The following is a 24,565-nucleotide window of genomic DNA, read 5'->3' on the forward strand; positions in this document are numbered from 1 at the left end:
TGATTGTAGACTATTGGTATTAGTACTGGAATGAGTACTATTTTATATTTCTATATGCAGTATTTACCCAGCTAATTTTACTCCAAGGGCAAGAGGATTAGTTGTGCGCAAAGGTGTAAGAATTGAGGTTGAAGATTCCAGATATTAATTATATAAATATTATGGTTCTATATGTTAAAATTTGATGCTAAAAGGGAAAGAACGAGTTCTTTGTCTCTGCATTGGGCAAGGAGTGATGTGATTATTCTGACCATTAAGAACAACAGTCTTACTGTAAAGGACAGTTGAGCACAGGAGTAGTTTGCCTTGGGAGATTGCGGAGTCTTTGTTGCTGGAGGTTTTCAGGAACTGGTTAGACAAACGTGTTAGCTGTGATGGGGTTTGTGCCTTGTGTGGCTTGGGTCTGGGGATGGACTTGATGGCCTCCTGAGGGGTATTCCAGCACTATTTTTCCATTTATTCTATAAAGCTTCTAGGACAGATTGCATGAACATCCTTACTAAAATCTATTAAAACAATTACAATCACTTTACCCAGCAAACCATATCTTTTCTTTTTTTTTCAGAGATGGCTTATGTTTATTGTGGCTTGATAGGTTTTATTAAATTGATCCTTGTAATTTATCATTCACCATCTAGTTCTCTCCTAAGTGTTTATGTATTGATTCCTTTGTTACTTAAATTTGACCAGGTAAGAAGAAAAAGCAGTATCTTCTTCAGTCCACAGAGCAAGAAAAAGGGTATCTAACACTTGTAGCATGCCCTTCCATTTCTATCACGTTTTCACATTGATGGATCCATCCAGCATTTTCAGTGGTGTAATCAGTTTTGCTTTGTTGTCCTGAGTAACTCCTCAAATTTCACAGTATGGAGGACTTGGGGCATGCAGTTGACAGATACCCTTCACAGGATTGACACAGTCTCCACCACCCCTGAGAGGGAGTGCTTTGATTTAGCTACACTTCAGGCCCTTGCAATATAATAAATTTTAAACTTTTTAATCACATATTCACTTGCTGCTTGCAATTTAAATATGAATTTCTTAAAAACAGAATTATTGTATAGTAGTTCTACGAGAACTGGAAAGGAAGAAAAAGCCAAGAACAATTTGTCTCAGCTAGCTATAAAAAACTGAAAATAGAAGAAAAATGTCAGTTAAAATCTGCTTTAGATTTGTAATTCAGTGATTTGAAGAGTACTTCTTAGGGATCCATTTATCATCCTTTTTTTTCTACACAGAGATCAGCATGTGTTCAGCATTTTACACTAAAAAGAATGGAAGTAAATTCTGTTCTGAAAAGAGAAACATTAATTTAAAAAAATTGAATAAAATTTTATCAGAATTTTATGACGTTATTATATTTTGGCATTCCTTGTCCTCTTGTCTTTTAAACTTTGAATATCTGTTAAGACTGGCACCTTCAATCCTGAAATAAAATCCAAGCACAAAGAGGTATGTGTTCCTCTCACTAGAAAGTCAGATGTATTTTGGGATTTTGCCTGAACTAGACACAACTTGCATCACATGTTTACAATAGCAGTATGTAATTACAGTAGTAATATTTGCATTAGCAATAAAACTTCAGTGGGTGAGTTTTTATTTTTGCAAGGTGTGGAGACTTGTAGAAGCTCGACATTACCATCAGCCAGTCATGCACCTGAAAACTGAGTGCACTCTGCTGCAGATCCTGTAAAGAATTAATGACATGCTTGTGGACTTGCAATTTACAATTAGCAAGTCCTATTGGCCCAAAAAGGCATTTTACAGGCATTTGATTCTTCTAATACAGTACAACCTTCCAGGAAAACTCGCTATCCTGAATTGAATTACTGAAAGTTCAAATGTTAACTAATAAAGCAGCTTTGGTTTAAAAATTACTATGGTACGTTTCTATAGAGCCATTCATTGGCATGCACTATATCTATACAAAAATCAACTCTATTTTGTCTACCTGTGTGCCACTATATTACATATTTCCTGAGGCTTTCCTTTGGAATAACTGATGCAAAGCAGAAAACTGGAACATTATGAGTAGAGATATTGAAATTTGCAATAAAGTTTATTGACATGGTATAATCTGTGGTGATTATTAGTTTGCAGCATCACAAAACAGCCCTGAGATAAGAATATATATGTCTAACACATCTATGCCATTTTCCTCAGATTGAACCTATTTTGACCATTGACGTATTTTCACCAAATTATTTTTGCAATGGAATCAAATTTGCTTTCCTCTGCATATCCTCAGCAATTTACTATGGGTGTACCCAGTGATACAGAAGGTCAAAGGACTTTGAAGCTAGTCTGAAGGAGAGCATGTTCAGAACAAAAAAAATCACAGAATTGTCTGGCTTTCCATCGTTTTAGCCTTGTCCTCCAGGAAAAAAATTATTAAACTGGATTCTTGGTATGCAAACGCCTTTTTGTCACAGTGTGCATCCTCAGTGAAACAGTAGAAGCTTCTTAGTGAGACTAGTTTGTGGTAAGTCTTAATAATCACTGCAAGTATGTTTATGATATGACAAAAGCAGAGGTAATTGAATATTCAAAGCTAATGCTTATGTTCCTCTCCTTGGCTTATGATTTATTATTTTTTTTTAGGCATTGGGGGCGGAACACAAATTAAGCACAGTGTGAAATTTAAAGGGATGATTTTTCATGCCAAATCACTAATCTGCTATTAGAGCTAAATATTCTTATGGAATATAGCTTCCTTTTCAATTAAGTTTAAAACAAGCAGGTCCCTACCTTCACCAACACAATGCTACAAATTTCAAATTCACTTATGAAGGCAAGTTTCACTTAATTTCTTCACAAACGTTAATGCAGTGGTAAAGCATTTGACATATCTATAAACATTTTATATGTGACATTAGGGTAAACATTCCTTAGGAAAGAAATACTGGAAGGGTGAAAAATAAAAAAGGAACATATAACGGTTTCTGTTTATTATGATCAAACTCTTCTGAAGTTAACAAATATTTTCACCAACTTAATACGGCTTTAAGTGAAGTTCTAAGGGCCATATCAAATAAACAACTTGGTAACCTAAATTTGGGTGTAGGGAGATTTGTTGCCAAAGTTGAAAATTACAAATTCTTACTCCTCTGCTCTGTTTCTCTGCAGGAAGTCAAGAGAATAGGCACCTTCCTTCCTTTGTATTTTGAAGTTGCCCAGAAATTACATATCAGCAGATGTGTAGTATTGAAAGGACAGAACACTTGAATAGTTACTGTGAAACAAAGCTTAACTGGCATCCAGAAACTATGTTTTTCAACCAAAATAGCAGTATGCAATCAGTCCAGAAAACCTTCTTAAAGTCCTCTCCAGAGAGGTAGGAGTCATTTACACACCACTGCTCATTACAGCTGGTTAGGTCACATGTGTTAGCACAAACAAACCCATTATGCAACTTCTCCTGCATGTGCCTAAAAAGCTATGGCACTAAGAATAAAAAAAAAAATTACAATGGTCTGAAATGGACCAGTATCCATGTTTGGAAGCCATGCGTCAACTACAGTGTAATGAATTACACTACCTTTTGAGTATGTTAGTCTTTTATAGAATTGGATTTTAAATACATGGGGATTATATTGTTTCCAAAAGCAATGTACCAAAATCTTCTATGTGTCCTTATATGTAGTAGCTACAGTGAAATTTTAGTCATCCTACAAAAAATATTATTTTGGTATGCAATGTCTATATGTGAAAGTAAACTATTTGCTTCATATGCAATTATTATGCAATTATATTTAAGATGAAGAGGTGTCTTAATGCTGAAGGTGAGAGGAGTTACACTTTCTCAAGTATTACACAATGACCTTTTTTTAAAGTCCTCTTAAGCCATCACTAGAGAGTTGATGATGCTCATACAAAACACTCAATTATTGATTTTAAAGCACTTTTAAGATTCTCAAGATGCAGTTTATATGCTTGTATATTTTAGAAAATGCACCACAGCTCATGCTTTGGAGAAGATGTCAGATATTTATGGTTGTGTGTCACACATGACCTCCAAAGGAAATACTCCTATAGTTGATGTGCAGTCAAATCAGAAGGACAGAAAAGAGTGAAATGCTTTAGCAAAAATTAACGGTATCTAAAACCATGTCTCTAAAACCCTATAGATGTGAAAATGTGAGATATAAATAGCACTCTTCTTTCCAAGTAAATTCTTTCTCAGAATCCTTAGAAATTTTGGCAGACACGTTTAACTCATCCATGTAGGTAGATGTCAAACCAGAAAAAGGTGTTTAGCCTGTGAAGTGTCTTTTTTTTGTTGTTGTTATTGTTTTTTTGAGGTGGTTTTTTTTAGGGCTTCTTTTTTTCTTGCATTAAAGAACTTAATGCACTATACTTTTTCAAGTACGTATTGATGCTGCAGTTCAAGACAAGCTGAAGTTTGTATGTGGTCTTTGGAAAATCCATACGAAGGACTATCTTTTTTACTTTCCTGAGCAGATGTGGATTAAATTCCCCAAATAAGGAACACAATCTCATTCACATACATCAATAATATTGCTTTCTTCCAAATTGTTGACATTTAAAACTAAATTTATATTTGTCTTTAAACTTCTGCATATGCTGGTAATGGATAGCTCCTATTGATTTCAATATGGGTTAGGACCTACGTGTCCTTCTGGGGTTAGACATTTTTATATCTGTCAGAACCATAGTTTTAATTCTCCAGATGCAAAGTATTTCCTTTCAAAAACATAGAGATATCCATTTGATAATGAATTATAAGAATGAATTCTCTAAACAAAAGATAATAAATAATTATAGAACTAAATAATCTTCTCAAGTTTAAAGTGTTTCTCAGTTTCCTCTTTAGACTGAAATTTTGAGAATATAGAAAGATAAACTATTAATTTACATTTTTTAACAAAATTTTAAAAACCTATCGTTTATATGCAAATACACAGGAGGTGTACTTATTGATGCTATTTTCAATTTCTGTTTGTGGTATGATATCAGAAATATTTACATCATGGAATCACAGAATGGTTCGAGTTAGAAGGGACCTTAAAGATCATAGAGTTCCAATCCCCCTGCCATGGGCAAGGACACCTTCCACTAGATCAATATGCTCAAAGCCTCATCTAACCTGGCCTTGAACATCTCCAGTGATGGGGCATCCATGAATACTCTGGGCAACCTCTGCCAGTCCCTCACAACCCTCACAGTAAAAAAATGTCTTCCTAATCTAAATCAACTCTCTTTCAGCTTAAAATCATTATTCCTCATCCTATCACTACACTCCCTGATAAAGAGTCCTTCCTTAGCTTTCCTGTTGAATGTCTATAAGATGCTAGCAAGGGTTGATCTCTGTTCTTAGGGATGGAGACACCTGCAATGTTGGAGGGCAGAGGGAGATGTGCTATGTAGTACTCTAACTGTTGCCTTAACATGCGACAACAAAAATGTATAATTCTGAGTAGTGTTGTTGGGCATGGGTGACATCCTTATCACCCTCCTACTTTTATGCCGTCTCTCTCAAATAAATCTCTCTCTAATCTGTACTAGAGACCCAAGACTCACAGTCATGTTGAATTTCTGTGTGGTATACTGGTTTATCGCCTACAGGAATGAAGTACTGGCTCAAGCAAAGATTATAGCTGAACACAATGGATGCTCATGAAAATTATTTATTCTGCTCTTTTGCAGTTTCATAGCAGAGAAGGGATGGATTAAATTGTGTGCTGATTACTATACAGCTGGGACTTTTAAACAAAGTGGCTGCTTACTTGTGGTACGCCAAAGAGCTAAGCTATGTTCTCAGAAGCACTTAAACTGTGAATCTATGAGGATTCTTACTTGTGGGGATGAGGTCCAGGCTTCAGTCCTTTGGCATGCTGGGCTGTGTTCCTTGTGTGGGTGATGTTTCTGGGAAGCATGGGAAAGCTCTGGGAATCTCTTTGGTTTGATATGGTCAAGGGAAATGCACTGCAGTCCGCTGCATTTTGTCTCCTTGTTTCTTCCCACACACTTGTTCTGCTTGTTCTGTTCAAATATAGTAAAAGGAAAATCCACCATGTTGCAGGAAGCCTTCACAAGTATCAGAACTGCATTCTCTTTTCACTTTAGGAATTCAGTTACTCCAAATGCGAGGCAAATTAGGTGAGATGGAACATACAATTAACACAGCTTGCCAAGCCAAACCAAGCTCAACTCTAAATATATTTATTGCTACCACCTTGTCAGTAGTGTGTGATGTGTGTGAGCTGAGATCTAACATTAAAATCCATTTTGATTTGAAATGCAAGAATAAGATTTTCATGTCCTCTCCATCAACATTTTCTAAAATGTTTTCACTGAAATTCTGAAGTAATATGAAAGTCTTAAGCAAAATTTGTCAATTTGTCACTGTAAAAATGCCTTTGGTTACGTACACTCCACTTGATTGCCTAGTGATGATGTGATGACATTTTTTTTACTGCATGTGCTATATGTTTTGCCCATCTCCACAGGGAAAAAGATATGTAATTCCTGTAAATCAGACTCCTCGGGTGATAGTCTACATTCTTTCCCCTTACCCCCTTTCAGCACAACGTTATTCCTCTTCCTGGTTTCAATGGACGTAAAAGTGTTAGAAAATTTAAAGCTTTGCCTTCTGTCCTTCAGTACAAAACTAAATAATTGCATATGACAAGTATATGCTTTCCTAGTCTTGTCTCAAGACCTCTAGACCCTACTAGTATTATTCACACCGGGCATTACCAAGGACAGCCCTCTAGTTGACTTGAGCTTATTTTGCATAATCACAATCTCTGGAAACTTTAGTCAGAACAATAAAATTAATATAAGTTAGACTAGAATATCACAACAGTATCAATAACCAAAATGAAAATAAAACTCTTGTATTAAATTTGTACTGATGAGGTACATTTTGTTTTAGCATTAGTGAAATGCGCTCTGTTCCAAGGGGCATTCACAGAATTTGACCAACTAAAGCAACAACATTCTTTTCTTAAAAAAAAAAAAAAATAAGGATCCTTAGAGGTCATGCTGAAAGTCATGCAGCTGATGATGTGGAGTGAATTGGTCAGCTCTTGCCATTTTCCAGATCCTTTCTTTAGGGTTGCTAGATGTGGCTCGTTAGATATTTAACAGTTTTGATAGTTCTTTCTCTTTTACTATAACAGTTACTATATCACTGTATTAAAAAAAAAAGTGCTATTAATAAACAGCATATGACACTATCATCATCAGGCTAAGTAAGCAAGCTACATTTTTTTTTGTAATTGTCATTCTGAATTTTACTAGTTTATCTTAACAGTGATAAATAGGATGACTGCATCTTTCTGCTCATGCTGAGGTGAGTTATGTTTTGTGTTTCACTCTAAGCTATGTGTAGTATTTTTGTAATAGTTGATTCCAGAGATGTTTGTACAGATAAGAGAGGGCTTCTGAACATGTTTCTATATACTTACATTGCACCATTAAACATTCAGAACAGCAGATGACATCCATATGGAAAGCATGACAAATACAAGAAATGCTATATTCAGACAGAAAAAATAAATTGTGTTTAGGGGTCTTGCAAAAGCACCACTACAGTTGGCAAGAATACTTTTCTTGTTGACAGTCTTTGCTCAGAAGCCTAAGCCTAAACGCTCATCAAGACTCAACTGCACTCTTGCCTTAGAACTGTTCCCCTTGGAAAAGCTGAGGGATGTTTGTCAGACAGTACTGGCAGCACAGATTTCCCTGCTATATTAAACCTAATATAAAACCGCTACTTTTGAAATATGCAATGTGGATACTTCGTTGAGTTGCCATTCCAGCATTTTCCCAAAAAGCTTAGTTCCCTACAAGACGATGTGTTTTTATTGTTGTTTTTTTTACTGAAGTGCCAGAAGTATTGGTTTCTCTTAGCTCTGAGCAGGGAGGTACTTTTGCTTTCAGGAGAAAACTTTGAATTTAAGCTCTGATAAGGGCTTTCTGAGTGAGCTTGCAAAATTTCATAGGCTGCACAGTAAGCTACATTTAGCTGACTGCCTCACATGCAATAAAAGACCTTATTGCTAAGAAGAGCCACAGGAGAGATGAGAAATATTTAGAAGTTACAATAAAATATCTCTGACTGTTTTGACTTACTATGTTGTTGCAGCAAAGCAGCATGGAAAGACTATAGAAGCATCCAAGCTACTCTATGCAGAAACTACTTCTGTACCATCAGGTCCCTTCTGGAGAATCAAAAGCCACTAGGAAGCAATCATTAGTTGGAAAGTGCAGAAATCTCATACCTTTTCTAAAGATGTAGAAGGACTTTTACAAACACTGACTCAGTCTTTTGCGACCTGAGATCAAGCCCTTTCTTCAGCTCTGAAGAAATTAGTGCAGTCTACAGTTGCTCTTTTCTAGTAAGGAGGAGAGCTAAAAAAGTTACCGAAGCACTAGTTCAATCACCCCTCATTACTGTACCATATACTGGAAATTAGGCCAGCATCTCTCTTTGTAGCTGCTGGTCATTTTGGATTAGAGATATGTGAATAATTCAGTGTATATTACTGCGTATATTGCTGCTCCTTTGTATTCATGCCATCCAAAGAAATTGTACCTAAGACAGCCTCTTTATGATGGATGACATAAACCCCCATGGGAGGCAAGGATAATTTTCATCCTATATCTTTTAGTGTTTATAATTAATATTTTGACACTCTGTGAAGAGAACTTGACAGTAAAGAATGGCGTCCAGTCCAGAGAACGAGGCAACAAAGTCGTATCAAGTTAGGAAACTGAAAGTCTTTCTTGGAAGGTTTTTCTTTGACTCATAGCCCAGTCCTAGACTTCAAATACTTGGTACATGGTTTTGCCATGAATTACATTTGCAAAATGTAATTTAGTAATCAGAGTTAATAAAACAAATCAGCATTAAGAGAAAGCACACAACAAAGTTCCGTGATTCACATATGTTTTCTTTTGTATCTTCCCTGTATGGGAAAAAAACAAAAAATCACAATGACTCAGGGGACTGTGCTTAATAAATTTGAGCTTTCCTTTGTAAGATGTGAATAGAAGCCAGCTTTCCTCCTTAGGCCACCATCGAAAGCATAGAGATGATAATAGAGTCAACAGAGTTTGTAACAGGAACATCCTGAATAAAGTACCAGATTTCAGGGACTGTAACCTTAGATATAAGAAGTCTTACATTCTTACAGTTTTCCTGAGGCAAATGTACAGTCTGAGGACTTTAATGTCATTCTGAGCTTCTGTTCTTATTGGCACTGGGTCCTAACTGAATGAATTTTTATTTTTATTTTTTTTTAAATATAGCCTGGCCTTGCTTACAATGGGATTCCAACATTTCCTGTTAGAATGTGATTTACCAGGAATTTAATTAATCTCCAGTTCAAACTGTACTGCAGGCCTCGAAAATTAAAAAGAAAAATAAACATAGCAATTAACATTGAAAGAGAGCTAAACTTAGCACTTGAAACTAAAATTACAATAAATACAGATGAACCAAAACTAAAATTGAAAAAATGAATGCCAGTGAAGCCCATTATGTTCAAAAGCCAAATATGATTACTGTATTTTAAATCTTAGGTTAAGAAATAAAATGGATCATGATATGAATGGCATAATATGATTACATAATCTGAGTCCTATCGGACATGAACTGTACCTTTTACATTGCTGTTTTTCTTAGAGATGTTTATTTCTTCTCCTTCCCTCTTTCTCCACCAAGATGTGATTTTGAAACACAAGCAAATAAATGTCAAATCCTTCTGCCTCTGTTCTGCCATTCCACTTCTGAAATTCTGCCAAACTGAAAATTTCCATTCAGACTGACTGGCATTTGTTAAACTGATTTTTTTTCTTATTATTATTATTTTATTTTAATACTTTTTTTTCAAAAGTAGTGGAAACTATGTGCAACTCTGGCTGTGTCTATGCATGACATTTTAAGAGCAGCTGCTTCTGTGGATCTTTTTCACAATAGTGCATTTTTTCCTGCAGACCCTCTGAAAACCCCTCACAAAAATCTTCAGTTACTTGTAAGCCTTGGTCTACGGTGTTTCCAAACTCGTGTGAGGAGCAGGTACCACCCAACTTAACACCATGCCAACCTAAGGAATCCAAGGACCAAATAAAAAGCTACAGTGAAGAGTAAATAAGATCAGTGGAAAATTTCTTAAAATCTCTACTCCCTCCTCCTCCTTTAAAAAAAAAGAGTTGTATAGACTTTGGCTTCAAAATCTCTGCTTTACTACTCAGTTATACTTGCTTTTTATTATAAAAATGAATAGAGAGAATAGCATGCAAAAGGAAATACATGGAGCAGAATGGTTTATGTGAAATTCAAGACCAGGTTGGATGGGGCTTTTGGCAGCCTGATTTAGTGGGATGTCCCTGCCTATGGCAGGGGGGTTGGAACAAGATGATCTTTAAGGTGCCTTCCAACCCTAACTATTCTATGATTCTATGAAATTCCTTTTGAAAAAAAAAGGCTTTCCACACTTACAGTCATTTCTGCAGCCTGCAATGTGTTTGAAAGAAATGTAAAACCATGAAATGTCACTATGCTACAAGAATCCCTCTCACTCTTTGTGGATGACACGCACCACACTGCTTATTAAGGCATCAGACAGTTCTCAGAAGACATAGTATTTTAGTTATAGAACCAATTTTTTGCATATGTCATTGGTGACTTCTTCTATGGTTGTGCAGGCCTGAAAAGCCTAAAACTGTGTGAATCCATAGCAAGGTACTTAAGAAAGCAAGATGCTCCTTTTCCTGGGCAGCCTCCTTTAAGCTACAGTCATCTCATCTTGTTCACTTCACTAAGGTAAACACGCGGCTCTAAGAGCAGCAGTAGCGTGTGGGGCTAGACAATATTTGCCCTATTTGGCCCTTGTCGCATACTTGTCCTGCTTTCCAGTTCCATTTTTTTTTTTTTGTTTGCATGCAGCAGATTTTAAAATATAATTTATTCTTCAAAACAGACAAAAAAATCTTTAGGTCAAAATAAAATCCGATATGAACCAGTAATTTAAAGAAAAGAATGCCTTATTAAAACATGATACTTTAAAAATTAAATACCTAACTTTCAAAGACTGCATGCTCTTCCCTTCTCTCCTCTTTATCAAATACTGAAAAATAATGAATTGCAAAGTTGCGAATGATGGTAACCTTGTGCACTCTATGTGGAAGAAGCCTCTAAAATCAGAGCAGAGTTTGGTGACCCAATCTAGTTAGGTCAGAGAAGCAATGAAGTCCTTGAATATGACTGAAATCCTCCCAGCATGCAACATTTGTCCCTCTTATTGATCCTTGGTGTGCTTGCAAGAGCCTAATTTTCCTTTTTCAAAAAACAGGTGTAGTTATGCTTTCCTACCTTGCTAACAGATTTTGGAAGGTGCAAATGAAAGTTTTTAAATGTATTAAGTTCACCAAATGGAAAGATTGCTCCTTGCTTCTAAACGTTCTGTGCCTATTTTATGATTGTAAGGGTTCAAATGTTATTGTGTTGGTATATCCTCTGTGACATTTATTATTTTTGTGAAGACTTGCACAACTCATTTTCGGGGACTCTGGCCTATAGTTGTTGTACATCCCACTCCTGTCTGTACGTATTATTTTAGGCTCCATTTTTAGATGATTTCTTCCCACTTGGAATTTCTTTCCGGTGAGGAATTTACCACATGGTAATTTACCACATGGTAAATAGTTGTCTAGTCCTCAATCTAAACCTTGCTGTCAAGAAAACATTAGCTCTTCTCAGCCACTACTTACCTGCAGTTTTCTTAGCTCTGAACTTCACTTTTTTTTTTATAATTTTTTTTTGGGGTGGCACCTCTGCCTGCACACACCGTGTTGTGCTGCTAAGGACTGACTCCCTGTCCTTATTGGCATCCTCCCTTGGCTTCCATGTTCTCCTCAACCATCTTCATAGAAGCACTTCGCCTTTGGCTCCTTTCAATGTAGTCTACCCTGATTGTGACACTGTCTGTTCTAGGTAGCCACCTGATAGCTGTAATAGCCGTGCAAGCAATAACAGAAGCCTTCGGTGCCCTGCTTTTGCTACTTTCTGCTTTGTGAGGGAAAATATCCCACGGAAAGCTCAGGAACTTCATATGTTGTGTACTTTAAAATGCTTCTGCCTGGCACATATAGAAACCATAACTTGCTACTGCCTGTTTCATTATCTCTGCCTCTCAATGACACCATTTTGGGGGGGAAGGAAGGAGGACACATTTTAATTTCTGTCTAAAGAACGAACGCCTATGCTCTCTAGGCAGAGACTGGCATCTTTTTTCAGGATCTTCACAGGCACAACAGAGCCCTGCTGCAAGGATGGCATTCTCAGGAACTGAAAATTACAACATATTACATATGGTAAAACTGAGAACATAATGTAAACAATCTGATTATCCTCACAGAAGCCCTTTTCCCCTGCATCAGCCACTCCATGACAAATACACGTCCAATGGACACAAAAAAATAATTCCTCACCCAAACACAAATGGCAACACATACCTCTCACCATCTTGCCAGCAAAACTGCTTCCTAATTGACTTGAGATTGAGGCAGGCTTTATCTCTGAAACAGCATTTACAACAAATCTGCTCTTGAACTAATGTCATGCTTTACACAGGTCTTTATTATTTGCATCTGCTACTAAAACGGGATTTTACTATTTAGAAAAGCATTAAGAAATATTATTCACTGTCTTTCACTCCTTTCTTTCTTAAGTAATCTACATCTCCTTTTCAGTGTCTATTTTTATATGCTTGGAGCTGGGCTCAGATTTTGTCCTCTGTCTTTGACACTAGTATTGTTTCTCCTGGAATACTCATTTGAAAATGGACATTTTATTTAGGTCTTAATGGTTATATGTGTTTATGATTTCACACGTATATTTAGCACCAGATGGGAAGACAAGGAGAATAAGAGAGAGTTACAGATAATAAACCTATTAATAGTGCAGATATGACAATGCCAATAATATGATGTAGTATCAATACAGCCATTGTCTGCTAATAGTAACAGTTTTGATCATTGCTGTAACTGCCAAAATTCATAAATGAATATTTGTAGAGACGTCATATTTTTTCTAGCCTAGCTGGTGCAGTTACTAAAAAAAAAAATAAAATAACATAAGACCTTTCTTTGGGTGCAAAAGCTTGTTTGTTTTTTTGTCATTATACCCACCCTCTTAACAAATAGCATTGTTTTTCTCTACAGACCTCTTGCTGCTATGTTAATACCTGTGTTCAAGCCCTGAGCATGTCCAAAAGTGATCTTGAGTGAGAATCTGTAATTCTGAAAAGACACTTGATAGCATCTTTGTGTCTTCTGGATTTCAGGCTGTCGGGAGGGCTTAAATCACAATTAAAGCAATTTAATGTGTACTGAACAACTTCTAAATGACAGATTTTCCAGCCAACTTAGTAAACACATCTTTAAGCATTTCTCTTCCTTTTCCTTCCTCCATGTTTGTCTTAGGCTATGACTGCATCAGGAGGTTTAAGGTTTTCTACAACCTCCGTGAACTACAGCGGGGCAGAAATCTCACATAAAGTATGTGAAGGATTCTGAAGTGTTTGCATGATTCTCTCTTGGTATTCATAAGGGAGGACATGCAGATTAAAGCCATCTGTGAGATTAGGGGTTGTGGATAAATTCTTTGTCTGGTTTGATATCCAAATGACTTCTAGGCTACGTTATTATCACTTAATCATGGCTGGTCATTTCTTGAGTGTAATCCCAAGGAGAGCAAGCTGGGAACTTCAATGACCCTGCAAGAAGCTACTACAATTTACACTTGCGTGTCTTTGGTTGGTTTGTTTTTCCGGTGAATCCTATATCGCTTTATTAGGTCCTGGGCTAGTATCTTTTTTTATTTTCTTTTGATTTACTTAGTTGGTCAGGAAATGAGCATTGTTGAGATGGGATAGTGATGATTATATGAGCCAGTAGAACTGTCATTTAACTTGTTGTCTAGTAGTTTGTGGTAGAGGACTGTTTACTGCTTTGGTTGTGATGGTGTGCAGGGCTGAGCGTTGTTTCCTGAGCATCAGTTCACAGGTCTAGATGATCCATTCCTGTTTTGTAGTAACCATTATTGAAGTTACTGTGTATGCATTACTATGTATGTGTAGCATGATTTTTGCCCTTTATTGATTTAGAAGGAGCCAGATTAGGGCAATCCAAGAAGCCAGGTGCAGCGAGCATCTCCACAATCAGTAGTAATAGACTTTCTATCGTTTTCAACAGTGTTTCTCAAATGAAGAAAGTAGCATTGTCTCACTTGATAGGCACAAATACCCCCAGCAAGATGACAGGGGCTGCATGTGCAGGGATTAGCCAGCAGAGTACTAGCAGAGCCGGGACAATACTGAGATTACTTTGCTCCAACAAATGGGCTAGTGCTCTAAGAGTGTTCCCAAGCCTTCTCTTTTCTAAGGCTTTTACAGTTAACATTTTAGAGTTAAATCTGAAGTCCTGGTTATGATAAAGGCTGAAAATACTATTAAACTAAAATATTATTAAACTAAATCTACTTTTCACCTTTCTGCAATAGAAGATCTGTTTCAGCTTCCGGTTTCTTGCACTGTTTGTCGAATATCTTAATTTTAGTTTTCCTGGCTAGTATAATTTTCTAGTACATAAATGTTTACCGATGGATGCATTGCATTATCAGGTAAATAGGCATTTAAATGCATTTACTTGTGAAGGCCTCTAGGTTTGCGCAATGCTAGTTCTAAATTACAACATAAGTATGTAAGGGGTTATTATTCCATATGGTAAAAAACAGTCAAACTGGGATTACTTCTTTGTTTTTTTTCCTTCTTCCTTTGAAGACACGTGTTTGCATGTACTTTCAATTCCACATCTGATAGTTTAGTGTATGGATATAATCATCATCTGTTGTCTTCTTCCTACTCGAGCTTTCCTTTTTCCTAATTTAAGGTTCAGTCCTGGATGCTGCATTTGAAGCAAAGGCTTTACTGAAAGCCATGCAGTTGGTCAAGTATCTGCCCTACTTATTTCTGGTTTTTTACCTTTTTAATTTTGCTGTTCTATACTACTTTGTTGTATGCCAGTAGCATCATGATAAAATAAGCACTGTTAACCTGCTGAAAGAGTCAGCATCAGGAGGTTAAAATGTGGTCAGGGGTTAATTTATCAGTCAGAAATCTCATTAGGTTTTCATGGTTTTGCTGTAGTCACTCACACACTTAGTTGTTAGTCTATAGCAGACTCCATAAAATATGTTTTAAAAGTTGCCGCTCAACAGTTGCTTGGATTGAGGAAATCCCATTTATTGTATATCAGGCCCATAAGTACATCAGTTTTTTTACCAGGGAAATGCCTGGGAAGAATGCCTAGGCTAAACAATTTCAGAAAAACAAGCGGGATTTTTTTAACTTGATGCCGTTTAGAAATTCACTTGCCTATTACAGTTCAAGTTTGACTTTCCTTTTTTCTGAGGGATTTTCTTTTGTATAAACATAATTTTATGAAGGTGTCCAGAAGGTTTATTTTTCAACATAAAGCATTTCTGAGTGTAATTGTCTGTCTTGTTATCAAGTCAGTTCATATTATTTTTTTTCCATCATGAATTTAGATTTCATCATATTGAATTGTGGTCATTTATTTCTCTATTTTAAAAGATGCTTAAATTCTTCTCACATTTTCCAGGAGAAACCAGTGTTTATCAAATCTCTTTGCTCTGTCTGTCTGGATTTACTATTTTAGTTTCTATGCTACAGCAATTACTTGTAGCTCCATAGTGTGTCAAATCAAGCAAAAAAAGTATGTATCTTTGTCCTCTTTCAGATAAGTGTGTGAAGTATGTATTTCCATTATGAAATGGAAATCATATATAATTTTCAATATGTACTGAAGCTTTATGGTGTAGTTGCACATCTGTTTCTAAAAGAAAACAAATATCTTGCTTCTAAAGCAGTACCTTTAGAAAAGCTGAATTTTTAAAGAAATTTTTTCAAGTAAAACTAATTCAGCACATTTTTTTAGAATATTTTCAATTTGGTAAAAAACGTTCAGTCTTTTCAATTAAAAAACAAAGTTTTTTGAGTTTACTTTCTAGTTTCCTAAAGGGATTATTTTTAAAAAGACATTTAAGAGTACAGTTTTGTGAAAGCGATAGTTCAAACGTAAAACCTTCATTTAAAAAAGCAAAACAAAGTTGCAAAAATTGTGGACAAACATGCAAAATCGTAAACTAATTACCGGGGCCACACCAGTCTACATGTAAGACAGGTATGACAGGTGGCGGTACAAGTCTGCATTTCTGCACACAGATCTTGGAGTGGGTTGCCAGTAGATATGTGGGTGGTTTGTTTTTTCTTTCTTTTTTTTTTTTTTTCCTATAAGCATCTACCTCTTAACAGTTAATGAAGCTTCCCTGAGTACCACTCAGCATAGTGGATGAACAAAGATGAGGATAAAGAGGGCTTCAAAATAGCTTTAGTCTTCTTTTCCTCCCCAGCAGCGTGAAAGGGGTAGCTAGGGGGAGGAGGGAAGGAAGAGGCATGTGGTGTGCAGTAACAGCACGCAATACAGAATGTCTCCTAACAGGACACCATTAATGCACAACTTCTCTTAACATTACAGCCCAACCGGAAGCCTGGAGAGCTTGGCTGTTGCAAAGGGCCAATGTTGTCATAAACCAGGGTGCCAAACCTGCGGCCATGGGGGAATATGTGCTGTAAGGTGGCCATGGTGCTGTGCCGCGATTATGAAGGGCTGGCCACGGTGTAGAGAAGTGCAAGATGGGAACCAGCAGTGCAAATTTCACAGGCGGTACCTAATACCTGATGGGCCAGAGATCCCTCAGAAACTTCAAATGAGGCTGGGTTAAGCAGCTTGTCTTACTGACACACCAATTTTCAGTGCACTGTTTAAGGATAAGCCAATCCATCACTGATATTGGTTTAGGAACGGTACACAGTGAAATAAAGCCCTTCGAGGGGTTGTTGACAAGGCAGTCAGCAGGGTGAGTGGACAACCGGAGACAGTAACTTCTGCTGGTCCATGGGTTAATGTGGCTGTGTGCTCCTTAGGGACAGATTGGTAGCCACAGCCTTCCCACAAGTCCACCATTCCTGGCTCAGCATCTGCTTTAAGGTTGGTATGGGTATAATTAAGAAAATGATGATATCATTATTCAGGAAATTTTATTTATACCTGGAGTATTTGGTAGAGTTTTATTCCCCTACGATGTCACAACAGCGGCTTACAGGAGCAGCAGCTTAAGGGACTTGGCCAAGAACACAATAAAATGATTACAGGTTTCTACAACATTTAGAATATAATTACTTTCTTGCAATTCCAGATGTGCTGGGGTGTATATGAGGAAACAGAAGTAGCAAGAACACAAAACCAAGCTGCTGGTGGTGGACGTTTTCCCTGACAAGGCAATATGGGAAGGACAGAAGTGGTGGGAATGTGGTACTTCCCCATTCCTTCGCTGGACAGGACAAGTGGCAAGTGAGTAGAATTAATGAGATCAGAAAGGAAAATAAAACTGAAAAGGTTGTGACAGAAAGTAATATGCACCGAATACAGTGTAGCAAAACAATCGTAATTTTCAAAATAAAGTAGTACAGAAGAATTAACCTCCATATTGTTAACACCACTGCAGGCAATTTATGCAAAACCAGGGGTTCTTTTCAGTTGCCTTTACACCCCAGCTATAAAGAAAACCCTCAGAAAGGGCTGAGGGCAAAGCTGGACTTGCTAGCTTGGGGCTCTGCCTGTTAATTGTGGTACCTCATCAGATCGTATAAATCTGAAACTTCATATCTCCCAGCAAGACAGCATCAGGAATAACTAAATTTATCACCTGATTCCTCTGATACCTGGAATTTAGTGGAGAAATATAGCTGCTGTAGGAAACCACACGCTCCGCTTTGGTGCGTTTTGGCAGCTCAGAAAGCGAAGAGCTTTTGGACACAGCCCCCCAAACAGCCACTGTACACAGAGAAAAGAAAGCTTACTTTCTTCGAGAACTCAGGACCTTGAGCTTGATTCTGGCACCGCAGCACCAAAAAAGAAATCCCTCTATATTCTTGTCTGGATGCTGCCAAACTGTCCACAAATCCTATGTCATCCCCGTAGGAATAACAACTGGTTTCTATGATTCAGCTGAAAACAAACACCCCTACCAACAGCCCTGGGATGGCACCAGACCCCCAAAGCCTGCCTCAAAGGCTCCTGCCCGCGCTCGCCTTTTCCTCCCGGCCAAGTTCTGCGGGACCCGCTCTGCCATGGGACAGAAGAGCGGGTCTTTTTGCTTTCAGGAGCCGAGGAGGCTAAACTTTTGTCGGTTTTAACAACAAACTATACGAATGGAGGGAGGTCTCCCTGCCCACCGGGGGTCGTGCGGGCACCCGAGTTGTGAGTCGTCCCCGCGGCCGCGAGAGGGGCCTGGGCAGGGGCTGGGGCAGAGGCAGGGGCTGGGGCAAGGGCTGGGGCAGAGGCAAAGGCAGGGGCAGGGACAGGGCGGCGATCCCGCGGCCCGGGGGCAGGGGCAGGGCGGCGATCCGGCGATCCTGCGGGGGGCGCGGGGAGCCAATGGGCGGCGGGGATCCGCCGGCGCGGCTCGGGGGCCCCTGGAGGAGGAGGAGAGGAAAAACCACGGGATTGAGCTCTTGTCAGTGGCGCTCGCCGCTTCCTAAAGAAGCGCCGGCGGGGGGGTGGGGGGGGGGAGGATAATTAAATGTTTTTATTAAATTCGAAGGGGTTTTTTTTGCAGACCGTCGCGTGTGGCGTTCAGGTGGGTCTTTGGCGCAACTTTGCCCGCCGCCCCGCAGGGTTGGAGGGGGGGGAGGGAGTCGAGGCGGGGGGAGGAGAATGTGTGTGCGCGTGTGTGTCTGTGTGTCCGTCCGTGTGTCGGTGCCCGCGGCTGCCCGTACCGCGAGGTGCGCGGGGAGCCCCGCCATTACGAGCGGAGCACACCGGGGAGTGTCAATAACCCCCTGCCTCTCGCCTCGCTTTTTCCACCGCTGCCTCCAAGTGCCTTTTTCGCTCCGTGTTTTCCCTGGCGGGAGCGTGTAACCCAGGTGAAAGCAGAGAAGGGAGGGTTGTTTTTTATGAATGGGACTCTTTGAGGTTAATTAGCTATGCAAATTCAAGCAGTTCATTCATGATTTTTTTTTTCTTTTTCTTATTTTTTTTTTTTTTTTTGTAAATCTAAAAGCCATCTTGTGTTCCCCTCCAGGCTGATTGGAGTCCAGATCCCGAGGAAATCTCCGGATCAAATGCCCAGCAAATAAAACACTGAGCTAGGACTTGTGGAAGAGCTGCAGAATGGATGGATTTTATGACCAGCAAGTGCCTTACATGGTCACCAATGTGAGTGATCGGTTCCAAGTTGGTGTTTATAAACTTGCCTCCGACTTGTTTTCTGTGGGGGAGTTTTGCAGACAGGGTCTCTGCTTTGTTGCCGCTGTAGTGGCCGCTCTTCGTCTGGGATCTTCGCCTGCGAGACGAGCCTGTCTTCTTAGTTATTTCAGTAAAGCGTCATGTTCTTTTAAAGACTGTTTTGGGATGATTAAAAAAATCATGCATATGATTAGCGGATGAGAGAGGCGAGAGCAGCAGCAGCTGCATTCAAAGTTTCTGGCTGCGTTTGCCTGCGAGACTCGGAAGAATGAAGTTGAGGCAAACATTAACATTTTTTCCCCCCCCCTTTTTTTATTGCTTTCAGGACTTTGCAAACAATGTTATAAGTAACACAGGGAAACAAAGCAGTCTATTATGTTCTCATCTGGGTTCTGTGTAGCTTATGCAGAGGGGATTTATGTGCTATTGTGTAGGTTTGTGTACTTTGGATGCTAAAAATACATGGTTGGTATTGTGTTGCTGCTTGAACACATTATATATGTATCTTTTCCAATAGATGTCACGTAGATAGAAATATGTTGCATTTAGACACAGGAATCTTTTGGAGGACCTTAGGTGTTCAGCAGTGTCTTTTGCTGGAAACTGAAGGCTGCAAGACAGTAATTTCCCTGTTGAAAATCTAAAGAATCCATGCCAGCTTTGAGTATTCGTGATTAAATGAAAAAAAAAAAAAAAAGAAAGAAAAGGAACCCTCAGATTTCTAAAGTAACTGATCTTTCCTGTTTATAGAATCAGCGTGGGAGAAACTGTAATGAGAGACCGACAAATGTCAGGAAAAGAAAATTCATTAACAGAGACCTGGCTCATGATTCAGAAGGTGAGGGTTTGTTGTTCCCCCTTTCCCTCCCGCTTACTTACTAATGTAGAGAAGCTGTTTGAGAGCTGTTTATTTGTGTATTTTGGAGATAAATATATCTAGATCAATCTGAATAAACAAGAAAGTTGCACTTACTGCTGCAAAATGAACTGGCAAAGGCAATAAACTGTTAAAGTTGATACTCTTTTCTTGACTTACCCTGTTGCATTTTAGGTACTGCTGCACATGTGGCACATGGATGTCATGCTCCGAGGCCAAGCCTTTGCAGCATCTGACACAGTCATGGCACCTGGCTTTTTCGCCTTTTGGACCTCTTGAGATTAAGGGCTTTCCTCATTCCTTCCGTCTTTTAACATCCTTCTCACTGTTGTGTGTTCATTAGTGGTGGCAGGAGTGAGAATACCAGTGTGGAGACGGTTGGTTCTCACTCTACCTTTACTCTAGAGCTAGTAGTCCGGCTCCTGGTGTCTGGTAGCCTGTTTCTATTGCTATGCAACACTGGTAGGGTTAAAAATCCTGGGAGATTTGATTAAGGAAGTCTAGAGTGGATAAAGTTTTGGAGGGCCAAAGATTTGTAACTTAATCCCATCAGCAGCCACTCACATGATTGTAGCTTGGGAACTGTAGTCTTGTTAATAGGTGTTAGCACTTCTTTAGGTTACAATGTCAATATAGATGCTACGCCTACACCCCTGCAAATAGGAAAGACGTTTAGGAAGGCTTATAGGGCCCTGCAACTTATGCCTATGTCTTATCATCGTGAGAACGCGTTGATACACTTTTCAAAATCCCTACTTACCTGTTTGGAAAAGTTTATTATAGGATAGGCTGAAAAGAAAACAACTTTCTGATTTTCAGTTAAGTGATTTCCCCACATGAACATGAGGTATCAGTCCATGGGATAAATGAATAGCCTCTGTCATTTAGGTGTATGTAAATAGTTATGTGTCAGCATTTATAAAAGAGGAAGTCTCTCTCAAAATACAGTAAATTAAAAAGAAATAATTTGTCTGTTCAAATATCCTACTTAGTCTTCGTAAACAGAATTTTCATAACTGAGTTTCTGAGATTTGCAAGTAAGCCGAATGCTGTTCTGTTTTTTCATCCATCATAAGGAACTGATTTCAGTGAATTGCAAGAAAAGATAAGCTGCTGCAAAACTTAGTCAATGGAGAAAGTGGTTTCACTTTAAAGAATTTCAGTGAATACAGCATAGAGGAAATAGTGGCGATTCTCTTGTCACACAAAGTAAAGCATAAGGGGAAGTACAAAAGATGTCCAATTTCTTTTTGCCATTGCAGCATCTTGGGCCTTCGCTTCAAAATTTTTATATGATAGTTACAGCCCTACTAATAAAAATATTTAGTCATTGTTCAGACAGAACTTGCTTTGGAGTCTGTGAGCTTTATCTGGGGCAGATAATGCAGGGGGAGGCCCGAGTTGTATAAGGAGAAATAATTTACCTGTAAGAAAGATTATAATTTTTAACTTTTCTATGTGTTGCTGAATGAGCCTTTGGTACCATAGAACTTGGTTACGATTCTGCTTATTATTTCAAGAATTGATAAAATAGTACAGTAAGTACTTCTTTTTTTATTAACAAGTGTAGAAAAATCATTAACTGCAACCTGAAAATATCTACTTTGTGTGTTTGACTGCCAAAATAGAATTCATGCACATTGTTCTTCAGGAAAAATATATTTTTGAACATATTTTAATGTTATGAAGATATTAAAAGCGTGAGCCTTTTATCCCTGTCTTCATCTTTTTGCAGAACTCTTTCAAGATCTGAGCCAATTACAGGAGACATGGCTTGCAGAAGGTAAGAGAAAAAACTGCTTGTAAAAAGAGGAAAAACAGCTCTGGAGGGGAAAAAAAAACCGTCCTGAACTTGCTGTCTTAATGTTCAGCCCAATTAATTGAGCTCTAAAAGAGCCACCTCATGTGTCATGCATACATTAGAGCCTCTGATGAGTTTGTCTTTGGGGACTCTGGGGCTGTTCTACCCAGTGTCATCACAAATTACCAGGAGAAATTGCTTCCAGCTCACAATCACATCTGCTTTTGGCAAGAACTAATGCACCAGGACTTCAAGTTCTAAGCCTCTGTTCAGATTTTAATTGCAATTGATCAGGTTTATATTATTGTACCTCGAGAGACTACATACAGCCAGAACAGGGCTTGCTGTTTCCTTTAGAGCAGCACATATAATTATTTGGTGTTCTGGTGGAGTACTTTCTGATGGCAGAAATTAGTTTCTCTGGGTTCATCGGGACGGGATGCTTCAAGATTTAAGTGCAAGTGTCTTCTTTCCACCTTGTTCACAACACAGAACATTAGGTGTGTATGGAATACTTAAAAAGTACTATTTCTTTTTTTTTTCTTTTTTTTTTTTCCCCCAGGTACCTTTTAATGTTTTGCATGTTATTATTGTCTTCATATTTGTAGTTGTGAGAGTGTGTACTGGGTGATTAGAAAACTGGAATTGGTCTGTTTTACACCTGCTTGTGCTTTTAAGTATTTTAAATAATCTTGCAGAGCAGATTTTACTGAATAGAGGAGGTTTAAGAACAATAATGTAGAAGTCTGAATTTAGAGTAGCTGTTGAGAGATTAATTTGACAATAACAAAAAATAAGCTGCTGCATTAAGAGAACTTTAACAAAATGCAAGGTAGTTTTCTGTTTGCTGAACTGCATTTGTTCTCTTCAGCAACATTTTTTGATTTTTCTTTTCCTTTTGTATTTCCAGTACTATTTATTTCAAGGATAAAGATTTTATGCATTGCCTGTTCTTAATATTTCTGGTTGAAATTTTTATGTAAACTTATGCATCTGAAATAAACATGGTTTTAATGCAAGCTATCATAATCTTTCCAAATTTATCCTTACTGAAATTAATGTGATTATTCACATACATTTAATTTTTATCATATACTGGACTGTGCACAGTTGTTTATAGGATAGATGTTATGCTGTTTTGGGAAAGGGGGAATGTTGGGGTGAACTGCTTGATGCTAGTTTTCATAGAAAGAGGGAAATATTGCTGATGACTACTTGCCTACATACTGATTTTGTTTTAACAGCTTTATATATAGTTAGTGAAGTTCCTAACCTGTAAGTAAGTTGTGGGGTATTGTTTATTTTGCTGACTTTTTTATTCTCCTAGCATTATTTTTAGCATGTGGTTACTCGGTATATAATCAAAAAGTCCTCTTTAAATTAATGGATCAGAGGATATATTTTTAAGAATTAATATGATTCTTTCCTAATCATTGAAAACAAGATGTCTTGTACTGAGATGATTTTTTGTAGTGTAATGATCAGATACAACTGTAAATGTCTCCATGTGGTAATTTTCCTAAGAATCTCTTTATTTTGTATCATCTCATTCATTCTAATAAGCCAGAAGTATGTTAAAATACTATTCAAAAGATACTGTTTTTTGATGAAGAGGAGAACTTTTAGTTTGATTTATCACTGGCATGGGTGTTTTTGTTTCTGAAAATGATTAAATTTCTTTGATCGTAAGTCAGAAAAATGCAGGCAGATTCATAATGCATGTGCAGATAATAATGTAAGTTTGAAAAATAATATGGAATGTAAAACTGATTTAATCATTTCTGTAGGTACGTAAATTATTGTAATGGCAATTTTTATTCTGGAGGCACTGCTTATTTTAGACCAGAATGAATTGTTTAAAAGCCTTTATTCTCTTTAGCTGAGTCTATTTCACTTGATAAATTTAGATAGTTTTCTAGGGAGAAAGGTGTCTAGTCCTGTGTCAGCTAGGTTGAGGAGCCTTTGTAAAAGCAGATAGCATCACCTGGTAAGTATCTAAAAATGAGAAAAAAAGTTGCCTTTTCATGTAGCAGAGGATAATAAAGCTGAAGAATGTTACATTTTTTCCCCAGCAAATTGCAAATAAATATTACAGATTTTTCAGTGTTCTAGAAATATTTAAAGAGATCTATGTGTTTCAGGCCATGCCATCATTTTAGCTGTTCATAAAACACAAACTTTGCACAGCTTTTCTAAAGGCTAAGCTAAAACTCAAATAAAAATGAAGATGAGAAAAATCAAATATTGAGCTATTAACTTGATCCCATTTTTTTATTAAAAAACCCACCCAAACCAACTTTTTGTGGTCTTTATAATATACTGGTGTTTGAGGATATTGTAGCTCTGCTTAAATGTCTACATGATTGAGCTTAGCCAGGAAACAGATTTTGAAATCGGACTTGTTTACCCTTTGCTAGATGTGACCATTTATGTTCTTCTGGACCTTCGTAGGCTAGAAGTCTGCCAATTTGGCAGCATCAGTAATGTTTACATATTTCTTTTCATAATGCTCTGGAGCCAGGGAA

At 37.9% G+C, this 24,565-nt stretch overlaps 1 protein-coding gene across 5 annotated transcripts in view; it reads left to right on the forward strand.

The window, feature by feature from the left end:
• The window catches only part of ETV1 (ETS variant transcription factor 1), a 113,894-nt gene that overhangs the window by 28,427 nt on the left and 60,902 nt on the right, over positions 1–24,565 (forward strand). For 2 of the 5 annotated variants that reach the window (XM_054059233.1, XM_054059230.1), the window contains exons 1-4: positions 18,645–18,754; positions 19,199–19,332; positions 20,113–20,200; positions 21,975–22,022. In XM_054059233.1, the coding sequence (XP_053915208.1) occupies positions 19,288–19,332; positions 20,113–20,200; positions 21,975–22,022 (181 nt within the window). In that variant the 5' untranslated portion in view covers positions 18,645–18,754; positions 19,199–19,287. Of the gene's footprint in view, positions 1–17,311; positions 17,467–18,644; positions 18,755–18,880; positions 19,041–19,198; positions 19,333–20,112; positions 20,201–21,974; positions 22,023–22,272; positions 22,541–24,565 lie in introns of those variants that run through there. The other 3 variants (XM_054059231.1, XM_054059232.1, XM_054059234.1) reach the window with 3 other exon arrangements.

Source organism: Cuculus canorus, chromosome 2 (genome assembly GCF_017976375.1).
Source record: "Cuculus canorus isolate bCucCan1 chromosome 2, bCucCan1.pri, whole genome shotgun sequence".
NCBI lineage: Eukaryota > Metazoa > Chordata > Aves > Cuculiformes > Cuculidae > Cuculus > Cuculus canorus.